The 18608-nt window shown below is 61.2% G+C and overlaps 2 protein-coding genes across 4 annotated transcripts; one reads left to right on the top strand and one right to left on the bottom strand.

The window, feature by feature from the left end:
* Positions 1–3612: 3612 nt before the first annotated feature.
* Positions 3613–10547, top strand: SYDE1 (synapse defective Rho GTPase homolog 1). The gene is made up of 8 exons (XM_037818214.1): positions 3613–3748; positions 5249–5584; positions 5663–6313; positions 6423–6637; positions 7315–7441; positions 7649–7809; positions 8971–9196; positions 9512–10547. The coding sequence occupies exons 1-8, from the start codon at positions 3661–3663 to the stop codon at positions 9916–9918; spliced, it is 2211 nt and encodes a 736-aa protein (XP_037674142.1). The 5' UTR covers positions 3613–3660; the 3' UTR covers positions 9919–10547.
* A 470-nt stretch (positions 10548–11017) lies between these two features.
* Positions 11018–18608, bottom strand: ILVBL (ilvB acetolactate synthase like). Of its 3 annotated transcripts, none has more exons than XM_037818216.1 (15): positions 18494–18608; positions 17768–17919; positions 16542–16743; positions 16328–16455; positions 15891–16231; positions 14316–14415; positions 14085–14182; positions 13830–13966; positions 12966–13100; positions 12238–12352; positions 11983–12152; positions 11836–11906; positions 11686–11757; positions 11431–11536; positions 11018–11344 (listed from the first exon to the last, which is right to left on the bottom strand). In XM_037818216.1, exons 2-15 carry the CDS (start codon positions 17906–17908, stop codon positions 11166–11168), a joined length of 1995 nt encoding a protein of 664 aa, XP_037674144.1. In that variant the 5' UTR covers positions 17909–17919; positions 18494–18608; the 3' UTR covers positions 11018–11165. The 3 variants fall into 3 exon arrangements, with proteins under 3 accessions (XP_037674144.1, XP_037674145.1, XP_037674143.1); XM_037818217.1 differs by lacking the exon at positions 18494–18608 and having other exon boundaries at positions 15891–16002; positions 16093–16231; positions 17768–18462; XM_037818215.1 differs by lacking the exon at positions 18494–18608 and having other exon boundaries at positions 17768–18465.

The following is an 18608-nucleotide window of genomic DNA, read 5'->3' as shown; positions in this document are numbered from 1 at the left end:
AGGAATGGATTAAAAGAAACTGGCCTTCTTTGGGGCACAAGCAACTTCAAACTACCACATTACACAACTCTTCTTGCTCTCCATGTGGGATTATATTGGGCAATTCGAAGTAATGTCAGAGATTTAAACAATGAGACTCAGAGAGGAAGAGCGGCTTTCCAGCTGCTGCACATGAGATCAGGAGAAGACAACCCAGGTGAGGCCCCACCCCTGCCCCAGGAAGCTGCCTCAGGGGACACGGCCACCTCCCTCCAGCTCCCCAGGCCACCCCCATGGGCAGCTCTGGCAGTCACCTCCTCCCAGCACCTCTGACATCTGACTCCTGGCCAAGGGGCACTGCCCAGGCTGGGGCACCCGCCACCTCATTCTGGAAGTTTCTGGATGCAGGTGAGCCCCAGGTGTGGGGGGAACTGGGAATGACAACAGAGGGTGGGAGAAGCTGGGGGCATGCACCCCATAATCTTCTGTAGTGCAATGAATAGTCACCCCCCCCCAAAAAAAAAGATGTCCACACCCTAACCCCAGGACCTGTGAATCTGACCCTGTTTGGAAATCAGGTCATGAGATGAGGTCATCGTGGATGTAGGGAAAGGAGAGGGAGAAGAGAAGGTCAGAAGCTGAGTCAAGTGGGAGTCCTTTATTAGGGGAGTGATCTCAGAAAATGCTGGAAGGGAGGTGGGAAAGTGAGGCAGGAAGGGAAGGAAGTCAGTTGAGAGTATGTTAATAAGCAAATTTCCACTGCAGGCAGCTGGAGCTCAGTCCCATGGGGATCCCTGGGGATGAGCTTAGAACTCACCTCTCGGAGCTAGCCCAGGCGAGGGGCAAGGTGGGGCAGGGTATCGGGATATTGATCTGCCATTGCCAGCTGCGGAGGTGAAGAGCTTTGCTCAGACCTGGCCAGCCCCCTGTCCCTGCATATTTGTGCTTTCCACAAATCCCTGTATTTGCTAGGGGCTGGTTTAGCCATCAGGCACCACGAAAATAGCATGTCAAGCCTACAGCTTTTCAGCAGCCAATAAGAATGTTTGCAGGGGAAAATTACACACAGAAGCTCTGAAACCAGAACAGCAAATAGCAAAATCTAAGTGAATAATTGTACAAACACCATTAAGTGTTAAATTTAGCATTCACAAGACGATTGTATAACAATGTAGCTTATGAGGTGTGACAATGTGATGGGAAAGCCATACGGACCACACTCCCCTTTGCCCAGTGCATGGACGGATGAGTAGAAAAATGGGGGCAAAAAAAAAAAAAAGCACCCAGTGTTCTTTTTCAGTTTAATTGTTCTTTTTCACTTTATTTTTTATTATTATTACTTTTGTGTGTGTGGTAATGAAAATGTTCAAAAATTAATTTTGGTGATGAACGCACAACTATATACTGGTACTGTGAATGACTGATTGTACACTTTGTATGACTGCATGGTATGTGAATATATCTCAATAAAATTGAATTATTTAAAAAAAATTTAGCATTCACAGCCATTTCGTGATACACAACTTGTAGATGTTTGCTCTCATGTATCAAGAAGTGCTGATTCCTGAGAAAGAATAAAAGCCACCTCTGGATTAAATGAGCTACAGGTGAGTACATAAATGCAAAAGGAAAAGTACAGACCCTTTCAGAAGTGTTTTACAAAAATTAATAATAATAGGATTTATGTGGCAGGTGGGTGTTTTTGAACCATATCCATTTGTCCAATGTTTTGAGATATTTAATGTGATATGGGTAGGGCCAAAAGCTGTTCTCCCTCTCTGCCCCAACCCCCCAACTATCTGAGGCTCTGTACCCCTAATGGGACCCCAGTCCTGCAGCCTGAACAGAACTCTTTCCCTGGACTTGTGAAGAGATCTTTTCTTGACCTCCCATCTCTCTCCCCAGGAAGCTCTAAGGCTTCTGGGCAGATCTGTTGGAGAAGAGGGGAGTGCCCCCACCCCGTCTCCAGTCTCCCCAACACATACAGCCAAGAAAAGTTAAGCATTCCAACATATGCATAATGGGAGTCTCAGTAGATGGGAGAGAGAGAGAGGGAGGCAGAAAAAAATTTGAAGAAATATTGGCTGAAAACTTCCCAAATGTAATGAAAGACATGGATTTGCACCTTCAAGAAACTCAACAGACGGCAAGGAGGATAAATGCAAAGAGATCTGCACCGAGACATAATATAGCCACACCTCTTCTGTCCAGGTGTCTGGCACCTGGATCCTGGCTTCCTGCCTGAACACTGGGCAGGCAACAAGACTGGTGGAACCTGTCCAGACCAGGAAACAGATAAGCTAGGACAAACTGACACTGTTTGTTCTGAGCTGTGGCAAGGATTATCAGTAAGAAAACAGTGCTATGAGAAAGATTCATGGTCACCAGGGCACTTCTCAGAAGTTGTTCCACCTGGAGGATGGGAAAGAGGCAGCCTCAGAAAATCCAGGGGCTCCCAGGCAGGGAGAACAGCCTATGCAAAGGAAGGAGGAATGGAAAAGAGTTCGCTGAGAGAGAAGGAGAGGAGGCCGGAGGTCTTGGCGGTCATCATGAGAATTTGGCTCTTGTTCTATGTGGCTTGAGCGGCGGTGGGGAGACTGTTCAGCAGGGGAGTGTCACAATCTGATTTCGGCTTTTTAAGCCCACTCTGGATGGTACATGGAGAATGGAGCTTAAGGACCAAGGCCCACAATGGTGGCCAACAACGAGATCACCTGTTCATCAGCTCACCCAATGTCACCTTGAGAGGTGGGGGGCAGGTGCCCTCCCCTTGAACCTGGAGCTGGAAAATAACACAGCACTACTCCAAGGCTGGGTCACAAAAGGTAATGCACCTCCTGCCTTGCTCACTTTTGGAGCCCCAGGTGGCTGCAGGAGAAGTCCAACTACCCCCAGGCCGCCATATTGGGAGGAAGCCCAGGCCACCTGGGGAGGCCGGATGTGGACCGGGGGGGTAGGTGCTTTAGTCCACTCCCCAGCCGGTGTCACTGCCAACAGCCAGTATCAACCTCCAGATGTCTGACTGAAGACCCTCCAGATGATTCCGGACCCCCATGTGTTAAGTCCACCCTAGCCACAGTCGTCCCAACTGAGGCAAGGAAGTCATGGAGCAGAGACTAACAAGGCCAGCTGTGTTCCCTCCAAATTCCAGACCCCAGCGTCTGCCAGCATAATAAAATGGCAGTTTTGCATCACTATGGCTGGTAACACAGCTGTAGGGGAATGGGAGACGCAGGAGTGGCATCCGGGAGACCAAAGAAGAGGCTGGGAGGACGTGGGAGTGGGGGGCTCCTTGCACGGAGCGACGCCAGGCTTGGACCAGGCCGCGGCAGTGGATAACGCGCATGCAGGATGCGTTTGGGATTTAGACCCCAGAGAGCCTGCGCATGCGATCTCCAAGGAAGGCGCGCCAAGGCGAGGGCTGAGCCACCACATTCGGAGCTGAGCCCAGGAGGGCAGCCCAGGGGCACCCCCCTTCCCGTCTCGGCCCCAGCGACTACATCTCCCAGCATCGCCCGCTCGGGCCGCGGGAAGGGGAAGGAAAAAATAAAAAAATAAAAAGTTTGGGCCAAGCATTCCCGGAATGCGCTTCCTGCGGGCGAGGGGTGGGGAGGGCGGGGGTGGGGGGGGGCGGCGCGGCCGGACCCGGGGGCGCGCACTCGGCCCGGCCGGGGCCCCAGCATGGCCGAGCCGCTGCTGAGGAAAACCTTCTCCCGCCTGCGGGGCCGGGAGAAACTTCCCCGGAAAAAGTCGGACGCGAAGGAGCGCGGTGAGCCGGGCAGCGGGCGGAGCAGGGGGCGCCGAGACCCGCCCGTCCTGGGAAGGGAGCCTGGGGCGCCGAGGAGGGGCGGCTGCGGGGAAGCGGGGAGCCCTGCGGAGACCCGCTGCGGGCTGGGCGTGGTGGGTGGGGGGATCCGGGGTCTGGGTCTGGGGGCCAGGGGCAGGGGTCCTGGAAGGAAGGGACTGGGGTGTCGGGGGGGAAGGTGGGGTGACGCAGACCGTTATGTGCAGCGGGCCCGGGATGCCAGCGCCGCGGGCTCCTTGGGAGGCCCGGGAGGGGGCCTCGCCCCTGACAGGAAATGGGGGGGGAGCCGGGGGACCGGAACACTGGGGCTCGGGCAGGCCGGGCAGGGCGCTCCGGAGACCCGGGATGGGAGACGGAGAGGCGGTAACCCTGAGGAGTGAGGGAGGCAGTGCTTCCATCAGTGCAAAGCCCACATCCCCTCCACTCCCCATCTTGGCCCCTCACGTCTACCAACCAGTGGTAGACTCGCCCCAGGAAATGATCCCCTTTATGCAGACGGGGAAACTGAGGCACGGCGCCATTGGTTAACTTGCCCAGAGCCGGTGAAGTGATTTCGACAGTTATTTGGACTATACCACTAGCCAGGATCCCACCCCCTGGGAGGCAGGGGGTGGAAATCGGAGTGAAGAGAGGAAGGGTCGGCAGAGAAGCCAGACGAGACCTCAGAGAACCGGGAGCTGAGAAGGACAGGGGATCCCGGGAAGGAACGAGTTAAAGGAGGGAGGCCAGACCATTCCCTGGGTCTGACACATCGCCCTCCCTTCCCCCCCCCCGCCCCCAGCCCTTCCCAGATATTCCCAGGGTTTCAGGCTGGGAGAGGGGACGGGGTGCCCACGCACACAGGAAATAGCCCGGGCGTCCCAGAGGGGCGGATGGAGCTGAGGGGCGGCCCGAGGCCTTGGCGGTGGGGTCTGGCCTGGATCGAGGGCCCGCCCCAGGATGGGGACAGAGTTTGTTAAACTGGCCCCTGAGGGCGCCCCGCCCGGAGCCTGAGTCGGGGTCCTAGTGAGCGCTGCCCACGCAGGAGCTCGCGGAAGCCTCGCGCGCCCTGGGGGTGGGCATTGCAACACCCCAAGGCCCAGGAAGACCCTGAGGCTTGCAAAGGGGAAGTGACTTGTCCAAGGCCTCCCACTGCGAGGGGGCAGGGCTAAAGAGAGGAGCGGGAAGTGGACATGGGAACGCAGGAGAAAACAGACCCGGGGGGCTGGAGGGGAGAGTGTCAGGGTCCCTGTTTGCGACGCCCGGGGCCTGGGAGGGGGTGGGATCGGCCACCACGGCTGCTGTGAATTGGGTTGGCCTGCGGCGTCCCTTCCAGGACGGACACCCCGGGTCAGGAGCTGGGCCAAGGCCAGGGCTGGACGGTCAGCTGTCCAACCAGCGTGACCTGACGGCCCTACTGGGCTGGGGCTGCTCTGGGGGCGTCGGGGTGAGATGGGGGCTGAAATTCCAATCGCTCTCCACCAGGCCGCCCGGCCCAGCACACGGAGCCCAGCCCCCCGGAGCCCGAGCCCCAAGCCCCCGAAGGGGCGCAGGCCGAGGGGCCCCCCAGTCCCGAGGCACCGCGCAGCCCCGCGCGGGGCGCCTACCTGCAGAGCCTGGAGCCCAGCAGCCGCCGATGGGTGCTGGGCGGGGCCAAGCCGTCGGAAGAGGCCGCTTTGACGTCTGGGGGTCCCGGCGGCGGGGAGCCGGCAGGCGAGATCTGGTACAACCCCATCCCTGAGGAAGAGCCCAGGCTCCCGTCGCCCGGACCCCCGGGGCCACAGCCCAGCACTGCTGGACCCGATGGCCCGGCCCCCCAAGGTGAGTGCCGGCCGCACAGCACGGGCCCTGAGCCCCGAAACCCAGCCTGCGGGACCCTGAGATCTGCTGTCCCCACAGGCGCGGCCCCCGCCAGCCCCCCGATCAAGGCATCCCGCACCAAGTCCCCGGGCCCGGCCAGGCGCCTCTCCATGAAGATGAAGAAGCTGCCCGAGCTGCGGCGCCGCCTGAGCCTGCGGGGTCCCCGGGGCGGCCGCGAGCGCGAGAGGGCCACCCCCGCCGGCTCCGGCTCGGTCATCAGCCGCTACCACCTGGACAGCAGCGTGGGGGCCCCCGGGCGGGCGGCGGTGGCCAGGGGCGCGCGGGGTCCCCGGGCCGGTTACCTCAGCGACGGGGACTCGCCCGAGCGCCCCGCAGGGCCCCCGTCGCCCACCGCCTTCCGGCCCTACAAGGCGGCCCCGACGGCCAGGGCGCCCCCGCCTGCGCTCTGGGGCCGCCTCAGTCTGCACCTGTACGGGCTCGGGGGGCTGCGGCCTGCGCCCGGGGCTAGCACGCGCGACCTCTGCTGCCTGCTGCAGGTGGATGGAGTGGCCCGGGCGCGGACGGGGCCGCTGCGCTGGGGCCCCGACTTCCTCCAGCTGGACCACACTTTCCACCTAGAACTCGAAGCCGCCCGGCTCCTGCGGGCGCTGGTGCTGGCGTGGGACCCCGGGGTGCGGCGCCACCGGCCCTGCGCCCAGGGCACCGTGCTGCTGCCCACGGTGTTCCGAGGTAGAGTGTGCGGCTGGGGGGTGGGGGCTGGGGCAGGGGATAGGAGCCTGCAGGGACAGACCTGGCTCAGGGCTCCCCCACCCCATCAAAGTCCCCCTTGCATCCCTAGGGTGCCAGGCTCAGCAGCTGGCCGTGCGTCTGGAGCCGCAGGGGCTGCTGTACGCGAAGCTGACCCTAGCGGAGCAGCAGGAAGCACCCAGCACAGCTGAGCCCCGGGTCTTCGGACTGCCCCTGCCGCTGCTGGTGGAGCGCGAGCAGCCCCCCGGACAGGTGCCCCTCATCATCCAGAAGTGTGTTGCGCAGATCGAGCGACGAGGGCTACGGGTGAGGCCCTGCCCCACCCCACCCCCACTTGCCCTCAGACCTGAAGCAAATCCCAGGGACACCTAGTGCTCAGAGGCCAGGGGACCCCCCAGCCTGGGCTACTCCAAGCTCCCACCCCAGTCTGGCCTAGGGCAGCCCTGCCCCACCCCTGCCAGACCACAGCACCCAGCCCAGAACCTTCTGTGTCATCTATCTTTTAATAACACAGGATCCCCACCCTCCTGGAGCTCCGAGTGTGATAGGGAGAAAGGCATGAATTTGATAACTCACAAATGAAAAACTGCAGCTGGGACAACAATTAAGAAAGGGAGTGGCTGGGGGTTCACCTCTGAGAACTTAAAACAGGACCTGATCTGGTTGGGGTAGTCATGGAAGGCTTCCTGGAGGAGGTGACAAATGAGCTGAAGAAGTCTGCATTTCCCAGGACAAAAGAGGTAGAAATGGGGACAAGGGAGCCAAGCAGAGGCCGGGTTGTCCGACTGAGAGGCAGGGACCCTTTTTCAAGTGTCAGGAGCAGGAGGACAGCCAGTGGGGCTGTGTCTCAGTCCCCAACACCCCCCCCCCCCAGGCTCCAATGTCACTGCCATCCTGGTCAGACCTCCAGCCCCCACCCCACTGGGCCCTGATCAGACTGTGGCCCCGGGAAGAGGACATCCTCTCTTTGCTCCTGCCCCCAGGTAGTGGGGCTGTACCGTCTGTGTGGCTCGGCAGCAGTGAAGAAGGAGCTGCGGGACGCCTTTGAGCAGGACAGTGCAGCGGTCTGCCTCTCCGAGGACCTGTACCCCGATATCAATGTCATCACTGGTCAGCATGCTTCTCCGCTCCCTTGCCTGCTTCAACCCTCACCTCAAGGCTGTCCCAGGGGGCCCTCTGACCCCCCACCTCTTCCGTCTGGCCTTGAGCCTGTCTTCCCTTCCTGCCCCCCTCCCAGCACCCCATGTCCCTCCCTCCCACCCTCCCCAGCCTCAGAAGCCAGAGGGACCCTGACTAGAGGGGGTGCTGTGTCCACAGGCATCCTCAAGGATTATCTTCGGGAGCTGCCCACCCCACTCATCACCCAGCCTCTCTATCAGGTTGTGCTGGAGGCCATGGCCCGGGGGCCCCCAGGCAGGGCTCCCCCCAACCCTGAGGGAACCCGCGGGCTCCTCAGCTGCCTGCCAGATGTGGAGAGGGTGAGTTGGGCCTTGGGGGAGTGGGTGGGACATGGAGTGGGCTGCCAGCTGCAGAAGGCTTCACCCATACCGGGGGCTCAGGAGGTAGATGCTGCTAAGACCCTCAATTCACAGATGGGGAAACCGAGGTCCAGGAGAGTTGAGTGAGCCAAAGACTCTGGGCCTGTCTGTCAACCTACCCCAGGGAGGTTCCTGGCCATGGGGCCCTGGACAAATGGCAATCCCCTTCTGTGCCTCAGTGCCCTCAGCTGTAAAAGGGGGTCAATGCCAGCCCTGCCTCACTCACAGAGCAGTGGGTTCGAGCCCAAGCTCTGCCAATTCCAAAGCTAAGTTACTGTCTGCCTCAGTCTCCCCTCTCGGTAGAGAAGAATCCTAGTATTAATAGTTCATGGGCAATAGGATTCCAGGCTCGGCTTTTTTTTCATTTTTTTTTAAATTGTGGAATATAGCACATATACATAAAAGTCATAACTTTCAAAGGGCAATTTAACAAGTAGTTGTAGAGCAAATTTCAAAGAATATTATGGGTTACAGTTCCACCATTTGAGTTCTTTCCTTCTAGATATTCCAATTCCTAACAACTAAGAAAAAAAATTTATAAACATTGAGTATTCGTAATCCTTTGTTAAATCCTATCTTGTCTGTTGCTAACCCTTCCTCTCGTTTAATCACTTTCTCGACATTCAGGGATGTCTAGGCAGTGACCACCCTAACTTGTTCATATTGAAAAGGGGTGTTGATATTATGGTGAAGGGGGCTGAATAAGATTGATGTTCTTAAAGAGGCTGTTGCCTCTGGGTTTTAGGACTTGACTGGCATAGGAACACTCTGGTGGATTTAAGTTTGTGAAAAATATACTTAGTGAGTGATACTTTATGAAAGTTTCAGATAGGGACCTATAGGTATTTCGGGACTAATGTTGGTTAGGGCCGGGCATACTGTGGCCATTTGGGATATCTAGCTGGAGCTTGCATACGAGTAACCTCCAGGATAGCCTCTCGACTCTATTTCAGCCTTATTTTGTTATCTTTCTTTTCCCCCTTTTGGTCAAGAAGGCATTCTCAATCCCTCGATGCCAGGGTCAGGAGGGGGCCGTTCTTGAGCCTCAGTTTCCTTGCTCTGAGCCTTAGTCTTGGACTGCCCCCCACCCCTTCTCCCCAGGCCACGCTGACGCTTCTCTTGGACCACCTGCGCCTCGTCTCCTCCTTCCACGCCCACAACCGCATGACCCCGCAGAACCTGGCCGTGTGCTTCGGGCCCGTGCTGCTGCCGGCGCGCCAGGCACCCTCCCGGTCCCGCGTCCGCGGCTCGGGCCCGGGCCTCTCCAGCGCGGTGGACTTCAAGCACCACATCGAGGTGCTGCACTACCTGCTGCAGGCCTGGCCAGGTGAGCCCGCCCCTGGACCGCGCCGCCAATCCGAGTCTCGGATTGGAGGCAGGCCACGTCCCCTTGCGGAGGGGTCAGCCGGTACCTGGTTGCCTCAGCAACCATACCTAATTGGCCAATCCCTCCTGGATACGGTGAGAAGCCCCGCCTCCTGGCGTGCCAATAGGAGGCCTGGGGGGGGCGGGCCTAAATCAGTTTCGGCCCAGCTAATGAGACGCTGATCCGGTCGAAGGCCTGGCCCTTAGACGGGCCAATCACAGGCCAGTTCGCCTTGACTGATCGTGACGCCGTCACAGCACGCCCTCTACCCCGCAGATCCCCACCGGCCCCCCGAGGCTCTGGAGTGCGCCCCGTACCTGCGGCCCAAGCGACAGCCGCCGCTGCACTTGCCACTCGCGGCCCCCGAAGTGGTGACCCGACCCCGCGGCCGGGACGGTCCCGAGAGCCCCCCTAGCAACCGCTACGCCGGCGACTGGAGCGTCTGCGGGCGGGACTTCCTGCCCTGTGGGCGGGACTTCCTGTCCGGGCCCGACTACGACCACGTGACGGGCAGCGACAGCGAGGAGGACGAGGATGAGGCGGGCGGGCCCCGGGGCGCCGCCGACTTCGACGATGACGACTTCGACGCTCCCTTCAACCCGCACCTGAACCTCAAAGACTTCGACGCCCTCATCCTGGACCTGGAGCGGGAGCTCTCCAAGCAGATCAACGTGTGCCTCTGAGCCGGGCGGGGCGGGCCCCGGGTTCCTGGGGGTCCGGGGTGGAGGTGGGGGGCACCGAGGAGCAGACCCGTTGCTGAGGCCTAGCTCCCGGCTGCTGGGGGGCTGCTGGGGGGCCGCCGAGGGACCGCCGAGGGACCTGCCGTCCGTTGCTGAATCATTCCCTGTTTTTGATGCCCGGTTGCCAGCTGCTGGGACGCGGGCACTGGTCAGGAAGGCCGGTGCTGTGATTTTAGGGACCGGTTCTTGGGGCCATCTTTACAGAATTCCAAGGGTTTCTCCTCCTTCAGCCAAAAGGCTGTTCTCCCGCTTGCCAGGCTGGCCTCTGTTGCCTCCCCTGGGCCAGGGAAAACAGCGGTTACTGCCAACAACACCCCACGATGGTCTACACCCCTCAACCCTCTTGCTGCTGCCAACCAAATCAGTATTAGCTTTGAACGCTGCACTCTGCTTCTCCCTCCTCTGGAGGGCCCAAGGACTATCCTGAGGAGCTGCTGGGGGCAGGGGGAGACACCAGCTGGCTTTCCCACCCTGTGTCCCAGGGAAAGACACCCCACCACCCCACCCCCACCACGACCACCCCACCCCCATCACTGCCTCAGACCAGCAAACGGAGCCAGCAGAGTCTGGCCCTCCCCCTCCCCAACCCCCAAAACATTCTGAGCACTTAACCCCTCTCTTTCAGAGGGACCCCTACCTGAAGCATCAGGCTGGGGACACTTCGGTACGGAACATATTTATTGCCTCTGTGCATGTGTGTGTCTGTGTGTGAGGACTCGTGTGTGTCTGGCGTGGGTGTGGAGTGGGCGTGTAGGGCTCTTCCAGGGACCACAGGCAGGGGAGAGAGAGTGTGGTCTGCCCAGGCACCCTGGTGCCTCGGTGGGCCCTAGAGTCCCAGCGGGAGAGGAGAGTCCCCACCTGTCTCCCCTTCTTTCCCTCACCTCCATCTTGGTGGACAATAAATCAATATGCACAGGTTCTGGGGCTGAGTACCTGGGCCCACCTGGGATGGAGGTGGTTTATTCAGGCTGAAGGAGGACAGGAGAAAGGACACAGTTGGATCCACAAAGAAAAAGGCCAGGGGGTCTCCCTGAGAGCCGTGAGCCCTCCATCCCCTCCCTTTCGTCCACAGGGAGGGTTGTGAAGTCCTGGGGACTCCTGAGATGGGCCCCGGGCAGGCAAGGAGAAAACCCCAAGCCAGCCAGGCAGAGCCCGGGGCAGGGAGGGTGCTGGGTACTGACCACGAGGCCCTACACGGCAATGGAGCCATCGCGGAAGTCCGTCTTTCCAATGAGGATGTTGACGACGACCGGGTGGCCCTCCTGGCACTGCCACTGGGCATCCTGTAGCACCTCGACCACCTGATCCTCATTCTCCCGCGAGAGCAGCAGGCCGCGGGCCCCCAGACCCATAGCCGCCTTGTGATATTCTGAAAGGAGAGGCCACGTCGGAGGGCGCTGGGGCCCCAGCCCTCCCTGCAACCATCCCATCCTTCCCCACCCCAGAGCCCCTCACCGGTGTAGGCCAGGCCACAGGCCACATTGCTGCCGAAGCAAGGCACCTGCTCCCGGGCAATCTGTGTCCAGCCAGCATCATTTCCTACCAAGGCCATCACCGGGACCTGCAGGGAGAAAACGGGGCGAGGCCGCAGTCCTGAGCCTGGGGTTTGGCCAGCTGGAGGACAGGAAGAGACCCCCTTGCTTCCTCAGCCCAGCCCCGAGCCCCAGGCCCTGAGCTGCTCTTGAGGCGGGGAGCCCCCAGCCCGGTCACCTTGTGTCTGACAAAGGTATCAAACTCAATGAGGCTGTAGCCAAAGGCTCCATCGCCAAACAGGCACCAGACCTGGGGGTGCAGAGGGCAGTTAGGGTGGCTCTCGGCCCAGCCAGCCACGGCCCCCTGCCCCTGGGGCCCCCGCCTCACCTCAGCATCCGGCCTGCACAGCTTGGCCCCGAGTGCAAATCCTCCACCAACTCCCAGAGTCCCAAAGGCCCCTAGGAGGACAGAGAGCAGGTGGGAGGGAAGGGGTCTGGCAGCTGTGGGCCGGTGTGGACAAGGGCCTTTCCTTACCGGGGTCGAGCCAGCTCAGGGGCCCACGGGGCTGCACCAGGTGGGCAGCTGTGCCCACGAAGTCCCCACCGTCCACCACCAGGATGGAGTCATCTGGCAAGCTCTCCTCCACCAGCTGCAGCACCCGCACGGGGTTCAGGTGCTGGGCGACGGGCATGGCTGCCTTCTCCCTGTGATGGGGCGGCACCAGTTGGCAAGATGAGCGGGACACCCCACCACTACCGCTGCCTGCCAGGGGCACCCACCAGCCCCTACCGAAAGTTCTGCTCTTTCTGCCGATCAGCTTCTCGCAGCTCCTCCGCCCAGTCTGGAGCCCACGTCTGGCCCCGAAGGCCTTCCACCAGCTTCAACATGAAAGAGCCCACATCCCCTGGGGAAGGAAGAGGGTGCGGCTGCAGGGAGGGGGCCTCCTCCTACCCTCACCACCGGAGGTCCAAGACAGCAAGAAGCTGACAGCGGCTTCCAAGCAGGAGACATGAAAGCAGACCAGGGATCTCCCCAGGGAGGAGTTTCCCAATAGTGCAAAATGGGTGAGAGGCACCCCAGGGCCTGCCCAAACCAGGTGAACCCTGATGAGAGAGAGGGCAGGGCTCCCCCTCGGGGCCTGCCTCCCTCACACCCCAGGTCACCCCAGCCCGTCAGTGCTGGCTTGAAGGTCACCCATAAAAACGGCCCCTGCACCCAGCACATGTCTACAACCCAGACCCACAGAGACCCAGTGTCTATGGCAGCTCAGAGAAGCTAGTTTCCCGGCCCCGTCCACCCCACCAGGCCTCAAATCTCCATCCTGGGAATGGGAACTGCCTCCTCACCCCTGCTCGGCACCTGTGGCTGCACACAGTGCCCTCTGCTCACCAAAAAGCACCCCTCAGCCTGAGAGCCCACGGGGGCCCCTGGGCAGGACTGGGCCTCACTCGCCAGCGCCAGCTCAAGCCAGTGGGCCCGGGAGAGCCCCCCTGGGTGGGGAGAGCAGGGAGGCTCACCCTGCACAGCCTCCTGGGGCTTCCACAAGATGTCCGAGTTGAGTAACATCTCCTCCCGGTTGCGGTTGATAATGACAATCTTGCTGCTGCGGCTGAGGACACGGCCGTAGGAGAGGCGGAAGTCACACACAGTGCCTGGGAGCGAGGGGGGACGTCTCAGCAGACGGCAGGCTGGCGCTCTTGGAGTGAGCTTGCTGCCTGACCTAACCCGCTGGGGTGCCCTGAAGGCAAAGCGGTCCCTGTTCTTCACCTCCCCCCGTGACTCCACAGCTCCCCGGGATCTGGGCCAGTCCCAGGACTTTTCTCCCCACCCCTTTTATAACTGACCCTCCTGCCACCCACATGCTTCTCATCCTCCACCCAGTGAACAGGCCCAGGCTGGCCTGCTGGGTGATAAGAAACACAGGACAAAGGAGAGAACTCAGGTGTCACGGCCCAGGCCGTCCTAGACAAGCCCACAGCCAGCCGACCCCCAAACGTACGGGAGAGCGGAGCCTGGGATGGCAAAGCTGCCCACCTGCCCCAAAGCTGACCACAGACACATGCAGGGGCCCTGCTGCAACCAGGCAACAACTGGTAAATGCATTCTTGAATTTGGGGCTGGTTGTTACACAGCATAGCTAGCTGACACATCTGTTACGTGCTGGCCAGGGTTCAAAGCACTTTATGTGCACAACATGCGTTTGTTCTCCTTTCCTTAAATCCCAGCCACAGCACACAACCGCAACCTGCTGCTTCGGAGTCACGCTTTTTCAAAAACAAAGCCCTCGAAAGGGGAAGGGGTGGAGCCAGAGGTAAGTGGGTGGGTGATTATGGGGTCCCGGGGTGAGCGGGAAGGGAGACAGGGAAGAGGCCGAGGCCCACCTGCCAAGATGACAACATCCGCCTTCTTCAGGGCGGCGCTGCGGTTCTGCCGGATGTGGAGGGGGTGGTTGCGGCCCAGCAGCCCCCGCGCCATCCCCCCCAGGAAGCAGGGGACACCCAGGGTGTCCACGGCGGCCCTGGGGATCCAGGCAGAGTAGGGGTCAGCATGGCCACGGGCCTGTTCCTCCCCACAGCGCCCCAACCGGTCAGGGACCGGGAGAGCAGTAATGAGGGCAGGGCTGGGGGGCTTCTCACCGAAGTTTGTCAGCGGGCGTGGGGGGCAGCAGGGCCTGGCTCCCCAGTACCAACAGGGGCTTCTTGGCCCGGCTCAAGAGCTCCACGCAGCGCTGAATCTGGGGCAAGAGCAGGAGTCAAGGGGCCGTCCCCAACTTACCATCAGCCCCCGAGGCCAAGGCTCCAGTAGTGACTAAGGGAGCGGCCGTCTGGCCGGGTGGGGGTCCTGGGCTGGGGAAGAGGGGGAGTCACCTGCTTGGGGGGCGCCTGGGGGATGTCCAGAGGCAGGGGCCCCTCGGGCTGGGGCTCCCAGGCTCCCGCAAAGAGGTTGGCCAAGTGATTCTCTAAGAACCTGTGCAAGGTGGAGAAAGGGGCAGTGTAGCCGGACTGCTGAGATTCCAGAAGCCGAGGGGCCAGCAGCAAAGCAAGGCAGGGGGCAGGGGTGGACGGTCAGCGGCCCAGGGACAGACAAACCCCAGCAGCCAAGTCTTCAGCTGCCTACGTCTCCTGGGCAGCCTCTGGTGACCACACCCCTTGACTCTGCTCCCCAGAAACATGGAACACAGGGTGGAGCCAGGTTGGGGTCATGGGCTGCGGGGTCACAAACACGTGGGTTCACGCCCCAGCTCTGCCACTTCCCAGCAAGCACCTGGGAAACAGCAGAGCTCTTTATCCATTTAGGACACAAAGCCCCTTGCACCAGGCTCCCCACAAAGAAGCACAAAGATAAATCAGCCCAGCCCCTGCCCTCAAGGAGCACAAAACTCCGTCTGAAAACAGACAGCAGGCAGCAGCAGGAAGCTGGCGAGTTCGAAGTCAGGGGCCTCTGTTAACTCGAGTCGAGACTGTCAAGAATGATCCAGGCTGAGGACAGAATGGTGGGAAACCCCGACATTTAAAAAGGCACAGGAAAAGTGGGGCTGAGACGAGGAGGGGCAAGCCCAAGAAGGAGGAGAACAAAGGACGGGGATGACCAGGGCGCCGGGGGCAAAGAGTGTTTAAAACGAGGCTGCCATAGCCACAGAGCAGAGTCACACGCTTTGCAGCCGGCCCGTTTCAAAACACCTCGTACATGCCACTAGTGGCAGGGCCTATGCATCCTGCTCGCCAATGGCACCCCCACGTCTGTCCCAATCCCTGGCACAGCTGCACATGCTAAGTAAGTGTTTATAAAAACAGAAGTGGCACCTCTCTCTCCATGCCTTCTGATGGCATGTCTGCTCGATCTATGTCCCCTAACTGGAACCCATTTTTCTCCTCTCAGATGAAAGCAGACCCCTCAAATGTTCAGCTCATCCAGGAAGATGGTCACGCCTGTCCCAGGCCAGCCCTGCTGCCCCACTCCCTCCCAGCTCCTGGCCACTTGAAGCCAGTAGCCCATGTCACAGGCATTTACATCCAATCCGTTGGCTCTTCTCCATCCCACAGCCACCGGAGGCCACCAACGCCCCCCACCCCAGATTCCCAGCCCTCCGCAGAGCACATTCGCAGCCAGAGGGGACGTTATGAAAACCCAAATGAGGGTGTCCCGTGCCTCTGCCGAAAGCCCTCCGACGCTTCTCAGTGTGTTTCAAAAGAGCAAGCTAAACCCCAGATCCTCACAGCGGCCCCCGCCCCTCTCCCCTCTGCACCCCTGTGCCCCCCCAAATCCGCCTGCTTGCTTTTTAACCCACCACGGTCACTCCTGCCTCACAGCCTCTGGAATGCTCTGCCCACCGCTGGCCCCTCTTGGTCAATGTGTTGCTCAGGAAGGCATTGACAGAGAGACGGGGCACTCGTGATAGAGGTAGGAGCCTGAAGGAGAGGCCAGGGGGCTGGAGTACTCACCAAGAGACCCCTCGAGCCCTGAGGCTCTTGGCTGGCTTGGCCAGCACCATCTCCCTCTGGACCATGAAGTAGGGGTACAGCACGTCAATGGGCAGTTCCACAAACACCGGACCTGCAGGGGGAGCCAGGAGGATGCTGAGCATGGGGAACCACCCCTGGCCCCCAGCCCCAGGCCCCAAGGGCTGCAGGGCCCCCCACCTACCCGGGGTGCCCGACTGGGCGGCAGCCATTGCAGCCCTCAAGGTGGGCACGATATCCCGCACCCTCCGCACGGACGCGCAGAACTTGCAGAGTGGCCGGAACAGGGAAATCTGGTCAATGGCCTGGAGCGCGCCCCGTTTCTGGCAGAGATGGGGATCGGGGGAGTGACCACGGGAGCCCTGCCAGCCTCCCGGGGGACTCCCCGCTGCCCACCCACCCACTCCCAGGCTGGGCACCTGCAGCAGAGTGCCGGCAGCTCCCCCGAGGAGCAGGACCGGCGACTGGGCCATCTGCGCGTTCTTCATCGCGGTCACCGTGTTGGTGAGGCCGGGCCCCGCTGTCACTGCCGCCACACCCACCGTCCCTGAAACACAGACCCGGGCTCAGCCACACATGGACACCTTGACCCACCACCCCGCCGGTCCCCGGCCAGCCCCCCACTGCCCTCACCAGTCAGGCGGGCCACAGCGTCAGCGGCAAACACCGCTGTGACCTCGTGGCGCGTGTCCACCACACGGATGCCCAGCTTCTCACAGGCCACCAGCAGCGGGGAGATGTGCCCGCCGACCAGCGTGAAGACGAAGCGCACGCCGTGTGCCCGCAGCACCGCGGCCACGCTCTCCCCGCCATGCCGGACACTTGTCTTGTCCACCTGGGCCAGGGAGAAGCAGCATGGCTGTCAGGACCCAGACCAGGGCACCTGGGCTTGTTGGCAGGGGAGCAGGGGAAGGCCGGGGAGCATGGGGGTGCTTGGGCACATGCTGTACTGCACACCAGGCCCAACCCAGGTCCCTGGAGGGAGGGACTGCCACTAGATCCCTTTCACAGCCAAGGAGACTTACCCTAGGCCAGGGACCTACCCATCCTCCCATGACCCCAGTACACTCTGCCCTCCAGGACCCGCTGCCCTGACTCCTGACCCCTGACCCCATTCTGCCAGTGGCTCACTGCTCAGCAGGCCCAGCTGATTAGCTGCCAGCTCCCTGACACAGCAGCCTGGACAAGGGCTCCCCCAACACCCCACACACACCAGGGGCCAGTGTCTTTAATGACAAGTCCTCAAGGCTGGTGACACTGCTCCCGAGGAAGGGCTGGGAAGGATCTGGGAAAGAGGAGGGGGTCCGTGAGGGGACCAGGGAGGACAAATTTCTGCCAAGAGGAGCCAAGTGGTTAAAAACGAGAACTTAGGGGTCACCTCTTTCCAAACACATCACCTGGGGCAAACTACCCACAACCTCCCTGAGCCTCAGTTTCCCCACTTGAGAAACGGAAAATAACATAAGCATTGGGACGGCAGAGGGCAAGTGTCAGAAACTGTGCCCACCGGCCCCTATGCTGCCGGCCGTCTGGTACCCACTCCCACCCATCAGGTTTGGGGAGCAGGATGCTCCAGAGTCCGCCGGCTCCCTGAAAAGGGCTCAGGAGACTGTGGGGAAGGAAGAGGATGGGTGTGAGCGCCCTGGCAGCCGGAGCGCCCCGATTATCTCTTAGAAGCTGCAAAGTCCAGGGTTCCCAGCAGGCAGCTTGGCAATGGGGCTAGGCCCTGGACAACCTCCCGAAGCCTCATCGGGTCTTTTTTCCCTCCGGTAAACTGGACGAGCTGGACGGAGCACCGGGAGCCCCCTACCCCCTTCTCTGGCTGCCCCCAGCCCGCCTCCCGCCCAGGCCACCCGCACCTTGTGCCTGAGCTGGTACAAGAGTCCCAGACGGTGCGCGGCGCCCAGCAGGACGACCACCAGAGTCCCGGAGGCCAGGAGCAAAAGGGAGGGGAAGAAGCTCCCGGCAGGGGCAGGGGCGGCGGCCGCGGGGGTCTCCATGGCGGTGGCACCTAAGCGGGAAAGGTCAAAGCCAGCCCCGGGACGCGACAGATCCGGCATTCGGGAGCAGGCACGCCCCCTCGTCTACCCCACCCCGGGCCACGCCCCCGACCCTGCAAGGCCACGCCCCTTACGCTGCCAGGCGTGCCGCCAAGCCACGCCTCCCGGGGCCCAGGCCACGCCCCTCAGGACGCCAGCCCTAGCCCCTTAGGTCACCAGCCACCCCCCCGAGTAACCTAGGCCACTGTCCTCCGCGTCCCTCAGGCCCATGCGGCGACAACGGCCCCAAAATGGTCATTTTCCCACTTATATCTATGGGAAGATCTGTATCTTATCTGTATCTCTCTTTTACTTCAGAACCTCTCATCTCGGCCCCAGCGAGGAGCCCGCCCTCATGACGTCACCAAGAGCGACGAGGCCACACCCCTAGATTAGGACGCGCGACCCTCTCCTCAAACCACGGCCCCCGCCCTAGCGAGCGCCCGAGCCCGAGCCCCAACCCCAGGTCCCGGGTCGAGGTCACATCGCATCAGGATGCCTCTCCTACACAGGCCCGGCCTCCGGGGCCCTTCAAGCTTCACCTACAGGAAATGAGGACTGTCTCCGGCGGAATTCGGCGCCCTCAGCGTCACGTGAGCCCTTCGCCGTGCGTCTAGAGCCCCTCGGCTGCTTGGACCAGCGGCGCTCCGTAGTTCGCCCC

Source organism: Choloepus didactylus, chromosome 25 (assembly GCF_015220235.1).
Source record: "Choloepus didactylus isolate mChoDid1 chromosome 25, mChoDid1.pri, whole genome shotgun sequence".
NCBI lineage: Eukaryota > Metazoa > Chordata > Mammalia > Pilosa > Megalonychidae > Choloepus > Choloepus didactylus.
The sequence above is the reverse complement of the archived record's forward strand: the minus strand, read 5'-3'. Positions and strand labels throughout refer to the sequence as shown.

What these genes read in the sequence shown, in the direction of transcription:
- SYDE1 (XM_037818214.1), top strand. Translation starts at nt 3,661, where the DNA reads ATGGCCGAGCCGCTGCTGAGGAAAACCTTCTCCCGCCTGCGGGGCCGG. An exon ending in CGATATCAATGTCATCACTG is followed by an intron (nt 7,442 to 7,648) that starts GTCAGCATGCTT and finishes CTGTGTCCACAG; the next exon opens with GCATCCTCAAGGATTATCTT. An exon ending in GCCTGCCAGATGTGGAGAGG is followed by an intron (nt 7,810 to 8,970) that starts GTGAGTTGGGCC and finishes CCTTCTCCCCAG; the next exon opens with GCCACGCTGACGCTTCTCTT.
- ILVBL (XM_037818215.1), bottom strand. Translation starts at nt 17,968, where the DNA reads ATGCCGGATCTGTCGCGTCCCGGGGCTGGCTTTGACCTTTCCCGCTTA. An exon ending in CCCAGGCGCCCCCCAAGCAG is followed by an intron (nt 14,183 to 14,315) that starts GTGACTCCCCCT and finishes CTCTTGCCCCAG; the next exon opens with ATTCAGCGCTGCGTGGAGCT. An exon ending in ATACCTTTGTCAGACACAAG is followed by an intron (nt 11,537 to 11,685) that starts GTGACCGGGCTG and finishes TTCTCCCTGCAG; the next exon opens with GTCCCGGTGATGGCCTTGGT.